The sequence below is a fragment of the Xiphias gladius genome, chromosome 21 (genome assembly GCF_016859285.1).
Source record: "Xiphias gladius isolate SHS-SW01 ecotype Sanya breed wild chromosome 21, ASM1685928v1, whole genome shotgun sequence".
Taxonomy (NCBI): domain Eukaryota; kingdom Metazoa; phylum Chordata; class Actinopteri; order Istiophoriformes; family Xiphiidae; genus Xiphias; species Xiphias gladius.
This window is the reverse complement of record NC_053420.1, coordinates 15,136,727-15,153,938: the sequence shown is the minus strand read 5'-3', so window position 1 is coordinate 15,153,938 and position 17,212 is coordinate 15,136,727. Positions and strand designations below refer to the sequence as shown.

Below are 17,212 nucleotides of genomic sequence, written 5' to 3'. Positions count from 1 at the left end.
GGGTTGTGTTACATCCATGTCCCGCCCCATGAATAAAGTGAAGGCTGGACTTGTTGACATTGGACCGCCTGAATATTGGTAAACTGACTTCCTGAAGTATACACTCTTCGTCCCGTTCATCCGGACGTCTGGAGAATGGCTGGGAATGTGAAAAGGTTTTATGACCTGACAGCTAAGCTGCTGTCTGGAGAAACCTTTAGTTTCGCTGCACTGAAAGGGAAAGTTGTTCTCATTGAGAATGTGGCGTCTCTTTGAGGAACAACAACCAGGGATTACACTCAGATGAACGAGCTCCAGTCTCGTTATTCCGCCAAGGGACTCGTTGTTCTGGGTGTTCCCTGCAATCAGTTTGGATATCAGGTAAGTCGTGTGAATTCAAAAAATGGCTTGTCTTCCAATGTGAGGATATTATTGATTTATTTAGAATATGATTGGTCTAGGACTCCAAATCAGCTCAAATGTAGGGCTCATGTGTGCTTCATTATCAGACTATGGAGGAAAAGCCAATAAGTACTGTTTGTTAATGTCATAAATTCTAGTAAGCATTGTCATCAAGAAATGTTTTATCTGAAGTACAGCTGTTTTAAATGTGAACAGTTTCGCCATAGGTTTCACTATAAGCCTTATTCAGTGGTGAAAGGAGTATTCACATCCTTCAGTAAAAAATTGCGATATCACATTAAAATGCTCCATTACAAGTGAAGGTCCTGTACTGCACTGCTATGGTACTCCTACTACAATGTACTTAAAGTATCAAAACTAAAAGTACTCCTAATCATATATTTCATATATATGTCGTATTTGGTAGAGGTGGAGCTAATGTTAAAAACTTTATGTATTGTTTGTTAGTAGTATTCTATAACAGTGCCTCATATTTTGTAATTTGATCATAGGTTTTGCATTTAAGATCTGAATGTTTAAATAGCAACTGCAGTCAAAAAGGCAGTAAAAAAGTAAATTTCCCTATGAAATGTAGTAAAGTATACAGTAACATAAAATGAAAATACTCCAAATAAAACACAGTTACATCCAAATTAAGTAAAGTACTGGAGGAAATGTACCACTGGACTCATTTTCTAAGTTAGAATGACAACATCCGGTAGCTTTTAATCAACTTGATGGCATCTAAAATGCAGTTAATGTTTCTGTCCTTCTTATAACAGGAGAACTGCAAGAATGATGAAATCCTAAGATCTCTGAAGTATGTCCGACCAGGGAATGGCTTTGAACCAAAGTTCCAGCTCCTTGAGAAGGTGGTTGTGAATGGAACGGATGCACACCCCTTGTTTGTCTATCTGAAGGAAAAGCTGCCTTTCCCCACTGATGATACCATGGCTCTCATGACTGACCCAAAGTTCATCGTTTGGAGTCCGGTGTGTAGGAACGACGTCTCCTGGAACTTTGAGAAGTTCCTGGTCAGCCATGACGGAGAGCCCTACAAGCGCTACAGCAGAAATTTCCCCACAATTGATATTGAGGCAGATATTAAGGAGCTACTCAAGAGGGTCAAGTAAAGTGTGTTACGACACGTTCTGCATGGGTGTAACGAATATCAGTTGTGATCAGCGTAGCCACAAAGATTAATCACTAGTCAACCATCTGTTTGGGGTATTTCGTTGTGTTGCATTTCACAGTCAGGTTACAGAACAACTATGTGATATTTCCAGTGCAGTACACTATGGTTGATCAGCCTTTTTACTTAATGAAGACACTCCTTGAAGCCTTTATGTGAGGGGAGTTTCTGATGAAGATGTAAAAGACTGACTCGGCCACTGTGTATAACTCATATCACAAATATCTTCATAAATAGGAGAAATAAACATTTCATGTCATTTAAAGTGCTACTGTCATTTGTGTACAATGCATAAAAACACAAACATGCTTGGGTATGTGGAAAACGTAGCTTTTACTTGACATGTGTCACATGTCCAGTGTTTTGTGTGTGTTTATGTGGACAAAATCTAAAACAGTCACATCTTTGGTAACTTGGAGCATTGCAAGGAAACCGTCGTTACGAGGAACGATTTAACCAGTTTGACTTTAAAAGAGTTTCGACTGGACTTGGTTTAACGTGAATTTTCACGTCCCATAGATAGAAAATAATCATTTAATCTATCGGCCTTCGTGTGTGAGTGGCTGACTTCGTTACCAGCCCAAATTACAGCAGCCCTGTGACTTGAGTAACAAACTTCGGTGGCTACTTTACAACTGCCCATAACCCTCTCAGTTTGCTTAGGTTAACTGAATGGATATTTAACGCAAACTAACGTTATAGATGTGACGTTACTTACACGTTACACTACATAACGGTAATACGTGAAATGTATTATTTAAAATTAATTTGTGATTTCTCTTAGCTGTTGCCCATGGCCAGCGGCGCTGCCAATTAATAATTAGTTATAGCACAGGAGCATTTGGCCCGTCCACTCCATTGCTTCCTGGATGAAAGCAGAGCTCTATCCTACCCTACGCCGAGTTGCGACTCGTCCAACATGGCTGGCCAGGAAGATCCAGTGCAGCGAGAGATTCACCAAGACTGGGCGAATCGAGAGTATATTGAAGTAATTACGAGCAGTATCAAAAAAATCGCCGACTTTCTTAACTCATTTGGTAAGCTTTTAACAACCCATTTGACGGATAAGATCTCGACTTAAGTGGATGTTTTGTGTAAATGTCTAGCTTGAGCTAGCTATACTGCTGTTGCTAGCACTGATGTTGATGTTTTCAACGGCCACTCCCAGTTAGCAATTAGCTTTATCGTTAGCTGCGGGCTAGTTATTGTTTCCTCATACAAGCACCGTGACGGCTTGGTGTAGAATTACCTTATATTTTGCTTTGATCGTTAACTAATGTTAGCTGTAAAAGAGTGTCAAAATCTATAATCAAAAGACTGCTGGATTCGATTATTGAGGCAGGTAACGCCAGTGTTTTTGCCCCTGCTAATGCTAGTCTGCTCTGCTGTCAGCAATGTTAAAGCAGCAGCTGCACAACCACTGATATGTACCGATGTTGTCTCAAGAATAATGTTAGTTATCAGCAGCGATGTTGTGCATTGTTAATGGCGGCATGGACAAGCTATGCATCCTAGACTAATATGTCATAACTGTCGCTAAATGCAACTTATTGCCATCAGATATGTCGTGTCGATCCCGTTTGGCCACTCTCAATGAGAAGCTGACGGCGTTGGAAAGGAGGATTGAATATATTGAGGCGAGAGTAAGTATATTGCATTGTCATTTAAACAACCCAACGGCATTTTTTAATGCGAATATTTCAAAGTGATATAAACATTACATAAATGTGTATCTCATTACAGGTGACAAAAGGAGAGACCTTGACCTAGAACTCATCGTGGAAATTAATAGCATCCTAGAGCTACCTGCCCATCCCCCCATCTCGAATCCTTGGAATAAGTGTTATGGATTCCACCCTCCTTTTTTGGGGCCATGTGGACCATTTTTATATTAAATGGCTGAGTTCTGTGTTTTTTTTTTCTCTCATGACGCAGTTGTATAGAAGATATGAGGATGTCTTGGGCGTCAGTGATTCAATCATAATCGATGTTACGACATAAAAATAAGCTCCATAAGTATTGGTTTCAAAAATGTTGTGGAGCTCAATTATGGATCTGGTATCAGCACAATTTGTCGACCATCTGTGTCCACATCAGAGATTTATAAAAGGGGAACATTCTTGTGTGCCATGTTGAACAAGTAATTGTGTAGTCATCTTTATTACGGACCTGCTTGTACAGTGAACTGTTAGGTGATGTTTCAGGATTTAAATACTGTAATAAATGATAAACAATGACCTTGTTTCATGTTTTAGCTTATCAAAGTCAGATGAAACTTAATTGACCAGGAATATTGACACATACAAGGAAATTGATGCCAGTTCGTAATAGCTCCTGATACACTCGAACAAAGCAGAGAAATTTACAGGAAGATACAAACATTGACATACTGCTAAACAATGATAAGTGAACACTAACATGTACATCTATTATATACAAGCAAGAGCTGAACAACAAACAGTTTACTGTATTGTACAGTTTAGGTTATTATTGCATATACAGAGCTGTGGTACATGTGCAAAAGTCCAAAGAACTGGCATGAATGCTGGAATAAAATTTAAAAAATCATAAAAAAATATTGTATTAATAATAGGTTATATATAGAGATGGGTTTATGTGTATACTGTATTTTGATTGAAGACCATATTAATAGCACATTGTAAGAATAATATACGAGATTGGAAGGGATGATATTTCTCCTGTGGAATCTTAACAGTCCTTCACTCCATGTGAACATGTTCCTCATCTTGAACACCCGACCAGATAAGAGAACGCTTAGTGTGTTACAAAGAGACAAGGTTGAAATCTTTATACAGTATGTAATTTTATAGCACTGCAAATTATTTAAAAGGGTTTAATGAGTCAAACCTCCAGATCATTCACTAAATTGCAGAATTCCAATCATATGAACCAATAACTATACAGTCATTGATATAAATTTTAATGTCTGTCTAATACACAAAACAGCTAATTAAAATTTTATAATTGTGTTTCATAAAAATCAGGATAAAATGAAGGAAAAGTCAAAACAACTGTAGCAACCTAACAAACAGCAACCTACTTAGAGATGTCAAATGAACAAATTGTTGCCAATTTTCAATGCACTAAATGATTGTAAAATACTTCGATATACTGCAAATATGGCCAACTGAGAGGCGATATACCCAGTAAAATGGCGGAATCCTGTGGTGTTCATTTTTTCCCCTCGATTTTGGCTCTCAGGTCTCACTTGAACCACTACACATGCCCTACACAGATGTTTATGTTCGGGACATCTGGGACCATCTCTAACCCCAGCTTTATCTTATATAATGTCAACCTAAATACAACCGATTGTCAGACCAAAGAGCCAATAGCCAGGACCTTTGAGTGAGAATCTGGGCAATCTTTACACTACCCATAATGCACCGGGTTATACACCAGTGCATCTCGGGACAAAGAAGGTGCCGTCGTACTGTTGTGGAAAGTCCTTGAACGTGAGATGAATTTTCCTGCCAACAATTCTTCAAATATCATTTTGAAAAACGAATAGAGGGCAGTAATACTGTTAACAAACGACACTGGTGAGTTACTGTACATTGAGATTGGAAACTGAAAAATCTTAAGGCTTCTCGTTTTCGTCGCTAGTTTTGGCACAAGTTATGTCGGTTTGCTAACGTTAAACCAGCTCCATGTTATGGTTTACAAACATTTTGATGTGCTCATTGTAATATAAATTATTTGACTGAAGGAGAAATTTCTTGTGTTTGAGCGTGCTAATACCTAAAACTATGACAGAGTGTTGGTATAATGCGGATCTCTTTGCAATTTCGCTTTCTAGAGGTCGTGTGAGTGCGGAGGCAGAGTGAAAAATGGGCGCTGATAAAAGGTGAGTAACAGTGTTACCGGTAGCGCCGTTTGCCATGGTAGGTGTGGCTAACTATAATGGCAGTGTTATTTTAGTCCAACTTCCAATACCTATCCCGTCCTCAAAGGGAGATAAAATTATGTATTCAAAACGCCTGTAACTTTAACCTCAAGTTATCAGTTAACGTCCAGATAACTTGTGGATTTCCGTAGCCATGTTCATTTCAGTCAACAGTTGAGGAGGTGTAACCTAACTTTGCTACTTAGTCTTATACATTCTTGCCTTTGAAGACAAATCTGAGGAAGTGTCTTGAATTTGTGAAAACTCTCTTTAAAATGCCCACCATGCATGATACTACAGGAAAATGATTTTATTGCCACCCTGCATGGTCTTGATGATGTCAATACTTCCCAAAGTCGTCGAGTTAAATTACCTCGCTTCATTTAGAGAAAAAAGATTTTAATTTATTAATCTCAAAGAAATGTTGGTGTCTGGCGGGAAAATTCTTATGAAAGTATCTAACTGAATATTAGAAGCAACGTTGAAATAGCATTTTACAAGAAAAATATAAATGTCGAAAGTGATATAGGCCTAACTAATATAGTGACTTATTGACCACTCCGAGGTATTGTAGCTTGTTTAGTAGAACTAGGCATGATGCTCACCACTTTCAAAGAGAGTTTCATGTCAGGGCTCTTCAATGTATCTAACCACTGAAAAGAGCAAGTGAGCAATGACCAACTTAGTGGCTACTTTGTTGCACAGTAGAACAGTTTCTCCCTGCCCACATCCAATAAACAAATCAAGGCTGACTAGAAAGGCTTTATATCCTGATCTTATCTGTGGGGATGTTCTTTTTCTGGAAAGATTTTGGGTGTGGCGAAGTACCATAAACATTGGTTTAGTGTAAATAACATTTTTACATATGTAAAATGTAAACGTAAATTTTGTAGTGTAAATCTTTGATTCACCATACTTGAATCAGTGCCCCTGCAACAGAGGGAAGATCTCAGGCTTATTTATTTATTTATTTTTTGTATGATGTTAAACAAGAAATTGTGTAACTGAGCATGCTTACACAATAGTCTTTGCTTGAATCATACTATAAGAAATGTCATGGTGTGCTGATGTTTTACATTTCCTTTAAATGTCCTCCTAAATAGGATTAGTCGGACAGAACGTAGCGGTAGATATGGCTCTGACCAGTCCCGTGATGAATCAGAATGGCGCGATAGAAGAGAGAGGGATCAAGAGCGTGATCACAACATGCGCCGCTGGGGGGAAGAGAGACGTGGTGATCGTTATGAAGGAGGAGATCGCCGAGGATCGAGAGACAGTCCAGAGGTAATATTCAGTGACCTTTAATGTTATTATGATGCTGTAGTAAAAATGGTTTGTTGTTTGATGACACTGATACTTAAATGATGCATTGATCTATTTGTTTTAAAGCAAAGAGAAAGGAAACGACGCAACAGTGATAGATCAGAAGATGGTTATCATTCTGATGGTGACTACCCCGAGCAGGATTACAGAAGGGAGTCCGGAGAGGAAAAGAAGAGCAAGACCATCATGCTCTGGGGTCTGTCTCCTCATGTCACTGAGGATGATGTAAGTTTTTGGTTTTCATCAGCAGTTATTTCACCTTGCTTGTGTATAGTTTGGTTTTATGCTTGCGCACCACTCACTCTGTAAGATAATATGTCTTTTTAAAATTGGTTCAGGTTCAGTCTAATAATGTTAAAGTGCCATCTCTATGTTGTTATTTAGATTCGTTTTGCCATAGACCAACTGGAGGGACCCCAGCCAGTGGATGTCAGGCTGATGAAAAAGAAAACAGGTGAGAAGCAGCTATAAGACGGACCCCAATCTTCCCCCAGTCTTTGACCATAGGGCCAATCTGCTTCCATTCAGACCCATTTTTCCCTAGCAGCTAGGAGATAATTGAATCAAGTTACTTGAAAGGGCTTTGAAATGTTGACTAAAGACTTTTCATTTCAGTACATTTTGGATCTTTTTAAGGTAAGTAACAGCAGCAATAATAGATTTGAGAAAGTCAGTTGGCAGACACACACTTTGTTGTTGAGTGTGGATCAAACAGTGATATTCAGCAGGATTTCTTGCTATGGTAAAACTCCTAAGGAGTGGCCCATTGTGTACCAAAAAGGGCTTGGGTCGTGAAGCAGTTTGTGGAAGAGTTTGAATAATATGCCCATGGACTCTTTAACTAACACGCCTCCCGTCTATATTTGAATGCTGTCTCTAGGTATAAGCCGTGGTTTCGCCTTCGTGGACTTTTATCACTTGCAAGATGCTACCCGATGGATGGAGACCAATCAGGTTGCTTCACAATCGCCAAGTCTAGTTTTAATCTTGGGGTTCTGGAAAAATAACCCAAAAGGCAACCAAAGTACATTGAATAAGTAGTGTGGAAACTGTACTGAATTTTTTTTTTTTTTTTTTTTTTTTTGAAAACTATCATGGATTGTATTTTAGATAGCAAAAAGATTTCATTTGTATATTAATAGAGATGATTATATTCATGATTTTATGTTTTAACAAGTATTTAGTTTACTGTAATGGCAGTAGCATCAAAGCTGCAGATTTGACTTGTATTGTGAGGTCATCTCCTTAAGGAATCTACATTTAAGAAAATGAACACATTATCGTTTACCTTGCTGATAGAGACATGATCAATGATATTTCAGAGTTGAATTCAACCTCAGACAATTCTTTTTCTAAGCCCAGCCCTCAGTAGATGGGTCGTCTTAATTTTTTTTCCTTTTTTCTTTTTTTTTCTTTAAGAAAGTCATTCTTTTCTCTAACATTTTTGTGGGAAGTCAGTACATGGTTTAAAGCAGTCAAAAATGTCTGTCAGGGTCACATTATACACTCTGCTCCAGCTCAGTCTGGGCACGCGGGTCCCAAACACTTAAAGAACCCTCTATACATCATGCTCACATATACATCATGTGCCTGTCTTTAACACAAAGGCTATCTGTTGGGGGGCCCTCTTCCCCTTCTCTCCCTTCCAACACTGTTTGCTCTACTGATGAGAATAATGCTTTCCATGAACACTTGAGTGATTTTTGTCCTCCTCTTTCAGAAACGTCTGACCATCCAAGGCAAATGCGTGGACATGCACTACAGTCACCCCAGAAACAAGTATGAAGACTGGCTCTGCAACACTGTAAGTTAATCATCTCTCTTGGTTTCATGGTCACATTATCCAAACAATGCTACTACATAACACTGCGCGCGCACACACACACACACACACACGTTAGGCCTTTAAATTACAATTGTTAAAGTCCTGTCAGCTTATTTTATTGGTACACCTACATTTGGATAAGCGGTAAAGGTTAGGTTGTGTCTCAGGTAAGTATGGTATGCTGCACCAATATAGACTGCCTGTTCTCTGAGGCAGCACTGTTAAGGGCTTTAGTAGGTGTATAATAAAAATGATGTGAACGGTTACTTGCAGTGTGGCCTGTACAATTTCCGGAGGAGGCTGAAGTGCTTCAGGTGTGGAGCAGCCAAAGCTGGTAAGTAGTTATATCAACAAGAGGCCACTGACAGCAGACATCCGGGCAGCCTGAGGCAGCAGTGCTGGGATGCAACGCAAAGTTTGTGTTTTTGGAGTTGTAGAGGCCTAGTAAACCACATCATATGGATTCTTAAATGGTTTCACTCTGTCAGATGTAGGCAAAGTGCATAGATGGGGAAACAGCATGCATTTTTTTCCTTCCTACCTGACAATAACACAAAATGGTGAAAAAGCACAATACATAACGGAGTTTATGATATAGTCTATCGGATATTGTAAACACTGGTGCATTTTTAGCAAAGGTTTTTGACACATCACTTTATACCTCATTTCCATTTCTTTGATTTCCCTGCTCTGGAGATTGTGTTAATGCACTTCTTACTTCTGTCATTCTCTCAACAGAAAGTGAAACCAGCAGTAACACTGGAGTCACTGAAACGCAACCCAGTGGAGATTTCTATGGCGACAGTAAGGACTTGTGTTTTTATAGATGTAATGTACCAATTTGGAATGAAAAATATCCATATCCATTGTTGTTAAATATAGACTTATGTTCTGTACAGCAATCATCCTGAGAAATATTGCTCCCTTGACCACTGTGGAAGCCATCATGACAGCCCTGGCACCATATGCTAATCTTTCATCTAACAACATTCGCCTCATCAAGGACAAACAGACGGGCCAGAACAGAGGCTTTGCCTTTGTACAGCTGTCCTCTCCTCTGGTAAAGCATTCTTTAGTATCTACAGGTGAATATTGTCAAAATGTACAGTTAAGCAGTATCATAATATACTGCTGTAACAACCAAATACATACCAGTGGATTCTTTCGGCTTTTCTACTAATATCATTCCTTAGTTGTCTTTAATGTCTCTCCTGGATGAACTCGCCACCTGACTGATGCCTGCATTCCATTTAAAATTTAAAATCACTTCTTTTCACAGGAGGCCTCTCAGCTGCTAACCATCTTACAGGGACTACAGCCACCTCTTAAACTGGATGGAAAAACAATTGGGGTGGATTATGCTAAGAGTGCTAGAAAGTGAGTATAACAACAGTGTATTGTGTGCTTTGGTTTTGTGATAGATGAAAATATTGAGCACCATCTGTATTCTGTAACTTTTAAATTCTTTGGCGCTCTCATGTGTTTTCTTTCCACAAATTGCCTATTTTGATTCAGAATAAAGAGGGGGGGACATTCATCCACAAATTCATCCATTAAAGGTGGGAATAAACTTGTTTGCAATCTTCTTGTTTTAGGGACCTTTTACTACCAGACGGGAATCGTGTCAGTGCCTTTTCTGTGGCCAGCACAGCCATCGCTGCAGCCCAGTGGTCCTCAAGTCAGGTAGGCCCACGTGTTATCAACGACATGTTATTTATCATCTTGCAATATCTGTGTTACAGAATCATAATGCAAGCTTTACCTTTTCGGCCACAACAGAGCTCAGAAGGAATGTCAGAGTACTCCTACCTGCAGGAAGGCTATACTCCAGTTTCACAGGTTAGTAGAAGAAAAAAATAAAATATTGTAACTGTAATTTTTTTGCTTTAATGGTCCATTTATTAAAATGTACAATTAAATTACTGATGACAGCACTTCGGAGATAAGACATGAGGTTGTAACTGTATTTCAAAAGTGTTTCTAAAACACTACCAAAATGGCAATTACCTGCATCTCTGTTGGGTATTACTCAGGTGTGAGGTATTTTCACACACCTGAAGCTCAAAAATCAACGTTTATATTTTAATGAATGGCTTTTTTTCAATAGGACTACCAGACATACTACCAGCAAGGAGCAGGAACCAGCACCTCACAGGGAAATGGAATTCTAGGAGGTACGAGATGCTTTGACATATTGCACGTGTTGGCACAGTTACTGACCATTTATTGTTTCATATTAGTACTGGAGAAATAATAAAATATTACAGTTAGTATTTAGTAAAATGTAGTCCTTTCATTGCTTTTTATATGTGATGAAATGCAGCTGAGATTACAGGATATTATAACATTTGTTCACACTAAGGCTGTAGGAACAACAAACACAGTAGTAGTAAATTAGAAAGACCCTGCTTTTAGACGCAACAAACAGACAGATTTCTCCTAGATTCTGAACAACGTAATAATTGGATTCTGTTTGCACACTGATGTTGAGCATTGGAAAAATTGTTCACAGAACTTTGCATTTCTGATTTTAGCTGCCCCAGGTGTAAAGATTGTTCCAACTGCAGCTGGAGTAGTAATCTCACAGAGTGCCCAAGTCTACCAACACCATATAATTGCTCAGCCTGCTGTTCAGGTAATGTACACATTTTTTAACTATGTAATTACACTACAGTACCATCATTAAAATGCATGTTGTAACAGTCTCAAAATAATAATTAATTTAATTGCAGGCATTGCCACTTGCTCAGCAACTGGAGACAAAAGCCCAGACAGGGCATCTCTCAGGCATTGAAGCTGCATCTGTGCCTGTTGCCCCTGCAGTTGCTGCCACTGTTACCGCTGCCAGTACATTGGCAGTAACTGGACAGACAGCTGACACCAACACTGGTATGAGCACACAGGATCCCTTTAAACCTGTTCTGTTGTGTGATGTGCACAATGACGATGAATGATGTGCAAAATCCCCCCGAGGTCCCTGTCATATACGTTATGTTATAGTGTTTCCCTGGGTAAAACTTATAACAGCGAGACTTGAGAATGTTGTTCTGTAGGTTGAGAGTGATATGCTGGTAAAACACTAAAGTTACGAATAAGATGGGCATGACTAGTATTTGATGTGATTGGAGAAAAAAATAGTGTTGAGCCCCCTTCACTTTTTTTCACATTTCGTTGTGTTGCAGGGTTAAGCTAAAATAGTTTATTTTTTCCCTCATCAATCTACACTCAACACCCCAATAATGACAAAGACAGAATTTTTGAAATTTGTGCAAATTTATTGAAAAGGAAAAAATGAAATGTCCCGTTGACATAAGTATTCAGACCTTTTGAAACGACACTAGAAATTTAGCTCAGGTGCCTCCCATTTCTCTTGATCATCTTGAAGATGTTTCTACACCTTCATTGGAGTCCACCTGTGGTCAATTCAATGGATGGGACATGATTTGGAAAGGCACACACCTGTCTGTATAAGATCTCACAGCTGACAATGTATATCAGAGCAAAAACTAAGCCATGAGGTTGAAGGAACTGCCTGCAGAGCTCAGAGACAGGATTGTGTCGAGGCACAGATCTGGGGAAGGCTATAAAAAAAAAAATCTGCATTGAAGGTTTCCCAAGAGCACAGTTGCCTCCATAATTCTTAGATGGAAGAAGTGTGGAACAACCAGGACTCTTCCTAGAGGCCAGCCAATCAAACTGAGCAATCTGGGGAGAAGGGCCTTGGTAAGAGAGGTGACCAAGAACCTGATGGTCACTCTGGTTGAGCTCCAGAGATCCTGTGTGGAGATGGGAGAAACTTCCAGAAGGACAGCCATCTCTGCAGCACTCTACCGATATGGTGTTTATGGCAGAGTGGCCAGATGGAAGCCTCTCCTCAGTAAAGGACACATGAGAGCCTGATTTGAGTTTGGAAAAAAGCAGCTAAAGGACTCCCACACTGTGAGAGACAAGATTTTCTGGTCTGATGAACACAAGATTAAACTGTTTGGTCTCAAATCTAAGCATTGTGTCTAGAGGACACCAGGCACCATTCATCACCTGCCCACTACCATCCCAACAGTAAAGGATAGTGGTGGCAGCATCATGCTGTGGGTTTTTTTTTCAGTGGCAGGGACAGGGAGACTGCTCTGGGTTGTGGGACAGCTGAACAGAGCAAAGTACAGAGATATGCTTAATGAAACCTGGCCCAGAGCGCACAGGACCTCAGACTGGGCTGAAGGTTCACCATCCAACAGGACAGTGACCTTAAGCACACAGCCAAGACAACACAGGAGTGGTTTAGGGACAACTCTGAATGTCCCTGAGTGGCCCAGCCAGAGCCCTGACCTGAACCCAATCGAACATCACTGGAGTGACCTGAAAATTGCTGTCCACCATCAGTCCCCATCCAACCTGACAGAGCTTGAGGGAAGCTGTAGAGAAGAACGGCAGAAAATCCCCATATCCAGGGGTGCGAATCTTGTTGCATCAAACCCAAGAAGACTCGAGGCTGTAATTGCTGCCTAAGGTGCTTCAACTAAATACTGACCAAAGGCTCTGAATGAATATATGTGATATTTCAGTTTTTTCCTTTTCAATATATTTGCACAAATTTTCTAAAATTTTGTTTCTGCTTTTTCATTATGGGGTACTGAGTGTAGACTGATGAAGGAATAAATTAATTAAACAATTTTAGCATAAGTCTGCAATATAACAATGTAAAAAAAAAAAAAAAAAAGTGAAGGGGTCTGAAGACTTTCTGAAAGCATTATGTGGACCACGCAGCTGTATCTGAGATAGCTTTTGATTACTCTATTACTTTCATTATTACTAAAGTTTAGCTGCTTAAAACTCATGACTTCAAGAGGTGTCTGCTTGTAGACTGATGGTATTTTAGTTTTAACTATGTTTTAGTATTCAGAAGAGTTTTGTGCTGCATTTGTTAATGATATTATGCTCTATAATTGGCAGCTGTTCCTGATACATCCACCTACCAGTATGATGAGTCCTCTGGCTACTATTATGATCCTCAAACTGGCCTCTACTATGACCCAAACACACATGTAAGTAGTGCACAGCCACCACGTGGGAGTCGCTTGGTTTTCTGTCATGTTGGTAGCAGATACGGGAGTTTGTTTTGATTATGTACATTGTTGTTTATCTCCTTTCAGTATTACTACAACTCTCAGACCCAGCAATATCTGTACTGGGACAGTGAGAAGCAGACATACGTACCTGCCTCAACTGACACAAATGCTGGACAAAATGATAACGCAACAAGCAGCTCTGCAGCAACAGGTAGCAAAGAACCTAAAGAAAGCAAGGAGAAAAAGGAAAAGCCCAAAAGCAAGACCGCTCAGCAGGTATTATCATAAATCTTACTTCAGCATATATTGCCTGCTATGCACTTCTAATTCTACTCTTATGTAGCATTTTCTGAATTTTTTTGCATATTTGAATTTTTTTTATAGGTTTTAACTTTATGTTCAAATCTGTTTGATTCATTCAGATTGCTAAAGACATGGAACGGTGGGCTAAAAGTCTCAACAAGCAGAAAGAGAACTTTAGAAGTAGCTTTCAGCCTATTAGTCAAGAAGAGAGGAAGGAGGCAGCAGCTGCTGATGCTGGCTACACACTATTTGAAAAGAAGGTAATCCAGTAGGATTTATTATCTGAATACATTCTGAGACTGAATGTTTATGTACTTAAATGTCCTAGATAGATGGGTTTATCTAATTTTTTTTGTTTAGCAGGCAGGAGGTCTAGAAAGACTAATGCTAGAGGTGCCAAGGGGCCCTGAGGAGGAGCCACCAACCAGCTCAGTCAGCACTTCCAAGGTGAGTGTTTTCTACATACCTGGTTTTGGGAAGCTGAAGTCTTGCAGGGGTTATAACAACGATTGTCAATGGCGTTTTATTTTCATTGAAAATATAGTATGTGCTCAGTTGTGTTCAGGTGTTATTTATGTTAACTATTCACATCTGCCTTTGTTGATCCATGGTGTGGTTAGTGTGGCCTTGTGGCAGCCTACAGTGGAGACAGTGACCCTGAGGAGGGGGGAGGAGAGCTTGATGGTGCCGACGGAGTCCAGGATAAGATGACAGACTGGAAAAAGTTGGCCTGCTTGCTGTGTAGGAGGCAGTTTCCCAATAAAGAGAGTCTAATTCGACATCAGCAACTCTCTGACCTCCACAAGGTAACATCACACATTGTCTTCAGACCTAAATAGGGAAAGCTCAGAGTGTCAGTCAGGAAAACCATGAGACCATTAATTTATCAAGATATTCATCTTTTCACTTGTCCTTCCTAGAAAAACCTGGAGGTTCTCCGCAGATCCCAAATGAGCGAAGCAGAGCTGGAAGAGTTGGAGAGGAAAGAGACTGAGGTTCGGCTTAATACAGAATCACCCAGCTGTTAGATTCATATTGTTCCCCTATCAGTAACTGCATTTTAAAATTCAAAATGGTTTTTATTCTTCCGATGAACAGATGAAATATAGAGACAGAGCAGCCGAGAGGAGAGAGAAATATGGCATCCCTGAACCCCCAGCCCCCAAAAAGAAGAAATTTAGCCAACCAGCACCAGTTGTGTAAGAAACTTTGTCTCACTTAAAGTACTGATTTCTGCGACATGCGGTTTTCCAGTCCTTGTAGCGCTCAAATTGTTAATTTAGGGTTTTTTCAGTAATTTTTAAATATTTCACTTTTTTCCTGTGCAGTAACTATGAGCAGCCCACTAAGGATGGCCTTAACAGTGACAATATTGGAAACAAAATGCTGCAGGCCATGGGCTGGAAGGAGGGGAAAGGACTTGGTCGCAACCAGCAGGGCATCACTACACCAATTGAGGTATTCACAACAATTACCTTGTGGTGTCTGTGTATCCTGTACCCATCAGCATCAGTAACTGTATATATCTATAAAAAGTACTGAAGTTTATGGTTTTCCTCCTCAGGCACAGTTGAGAACAAAAGGAGCTGGACTTGGCACTAAAGGCACCAACTACACCCTCTCTGCTTCAGACACGTACAAAGATGCAGTCCGCAAAGCCATGTTTGCCCGCTTCACTGAATTGGAATGAGTTGTTAGTCTCAAGCTCAAATGATTTCTCATCATGGCCTACAGATGATATGCTTCTTTTTGAGGAGGCGCTCCACCATGTCTGCATTAACAGAAATAAAAGAATTGGCATGGAAGCAAAAGAGAGGTACGCCAGAATCACTCCATATTTGATCCATGATGATTATGCCTCTTGCCATCAACCAGACCATAGACATAATCTGAAATGGAGGCATATAAAGATGGTGAATGACATAATTTATAATTTGTACATATGCACAGTAAATTTACTTCCCTAGTTTACAGATTTCTTTTGTATTTCTTCTGTTGTAATGCCTTTGTTTGTTTCAACATGTTAAAAAGATTGTACAGTTTATAGAAAATCTTTTGTTTGTACATTAAATAAATTACACAAGAGAGTTCAGGTGGTGTTTATTATATTAAATCACAAAGGAGTTTTATTTTTTTATTTTTAAATATAAACAAATTATAAAAGTGCTGTTATTCATTATTATTAACATTACTATATACGCCGATTTGAAAATGTAGAACCTCTGCTTAAAATCCAGGTAGAGGTGAACGAGAAAACAAGGGGAAACGACAGGTACTACCACTCTGCAAATGATTCCTGTAGATTAAAACCAGTATTTCTAAATCATATTTGACGCTCTGTCAATGATGTTATGCTGGAATAGAACATTTATATTGTTAGTGTCTTGTTAAATGTCTCTGAATTAAACTATTGGTGTTGCAATGATGTCCCTGGGAATCTGGAGCTGCACTGCCACCATTTTGAAAGTAATTTACAAAACAAGTCTGACCACCTGGACAGATAATCGTATGAACCACATACTCTACCTGTAGCCTACAGGCCTTTTCAACTTGTACACATTCCCTACTTCTACAAACTGTTTCAATATTTATGATTATTTTTGACAAGAAACTAGTGGTCCCATTTTTTCACACACGTTAGCACGGAACAATTGTACATTGTCCGGAACAATGAAAGTGTTTGAATGAATGCTACCAACTTGTGTTACATCAATAATGGAGAAAGAGCAAGTTTTAGTTCAAGTACTAAAAAAAATTTTATCAGGAAAGTTTGCTTGCTTTATGTCTCCTCTATCTGACTTGCACCGTCCCTCATATATTCGTGGCTGAAGCCTGCAGCTTTTAGAAACGTACTATAAATTATATGAGGAAAGCCTGACTCACTGTGCTCAGCATGCAGTTTTCAAGATTCAAGATTTTTGATAATGGAAAAGTTTGATGTATGCATGTCCTCTGTACAGCTATTAAGTGGTAGTTTTAGGGTGTTGTAGTGAGATTGACCTTCCACTAGAGGACCCAGAGTCAAAGCCATGCGCTGACTGGCGTCCACCCTGCTGAGGTGTCCTTCAGCAAGACACCAAATGTTCTCCAGCTCCAGCAATTCAGTTGTTGACTTTGCACTCCAATCTTCCTATGAAGGCAACACCTCAAATATGTTTTTCCAGTGAGACAAATCATTATAGATAAATGGATTGACAGTTTATGCAGGTTTTAGC

The 17,212-nt window shown here is 39.5% G+C and overlaps 3 protein-coding genes across 4 annotated transcripts; all 3 read left to right on the top strand.

Annotated features, from left to right (window-relative positions):
* Window positions 1-54: 54 nt before the first annotated feature.
* gpx1a (glutathione peroxidase 1a) lies at window positions 55-1,832 on the top strand. The gene is made up of 2 exons (XM_040116007.1): window positions 55-360; window positions 1,164-1,832. Exons 1-2 carry the CDS (start codon window positions 136-138, stop codon window positions 1,512-1,514), a joined length of 576 nt encoding a protein of 191 aa, XP_039971941.1. The 5' UTR covers window positions 55-135; the 3' UTR covers window positions 1,515-1,832.
* Window positions 1,833-2,275: 443 nt separating this feature from the next.
* brk1 (BRICK1 subunit of SCAR/WAVE actin nucleating complex) lies at window positions 2,276-3,810 on the top strand. The gene is made up of 3 exons (XM_040116008.1): window positions 2,276-2,610; window positions 3,134-3,216; window positions 3,317-3,810. Exons 1-3 carry the CDS (start codon window positions 2,493-2,495, stop codon window positions 3,341-3,343), a joined length of 228 nt encoding a protein of 75 aa, XP_039971942.1. The 5' UTR covers window positions 2,276-2,492; the 3' UTR covers window positions 3,344-3,810.
* A 1,127-nt stretch (window positions 3,811-4,937) lies between these two features.
* On the top strand, window positions 4,938-16,085 carry LOC120807323 (RNA-binding protein 5-like). Of its 2 annotated transcripts, none has more exons than XM_040159131.1 (25): window positions 4,938-5,136; window positions 5,394-5,441; window positions 6,584-6,764; window positions 6,870-7,028; window positions 7,188-7,257; window positions 7,684-7,757; window positions 8,524-8,607; window positions 8,902-8,962; window positions 9,367-9,432; window positions 9,528-9,688; window positions 9,908-10,005; window positions 10,224-10,311; window positions 10,408-10,467; window positions 10,736-10,802; window positions 11,163-11,263; window positions 11,361-11,517; window positions 13,579-13,670; window positions 13,779-13,970; window positions 14,117-14,257; window positions 14,361-14,444; window positions 14,618-14,803; window positions 14,918-14,992; window positions 15,096-15,196; window positions 15,326-15,455; window positions 15,562-16,085. In XM_040159131.1, the coding sequence occupies exons 2-25, from the start codon at window positions 5,425-5,427 to the stop codon at window positions 15,685-15,687; spliced, it is 2,571 nt and encodes an 856-aa protein (XP_040015065.1). In that variant the 5' UTR covers window positions 4,938-5,136; window positions 5,394-5,424; the 3' UTR covers window positions 15,688-16,085. The 2 variants fall into 2 exon arrangements, with proteins under 2 accessions (XP_040015065.1, XP_040015063.1); XM_040159129.1 differs by having other exon boundaries at window positions 4,939-5,136; window positions 14,358-14,444.
* Window positions 16,086-17,212: the final 1,127 nt, after the last annotated feature.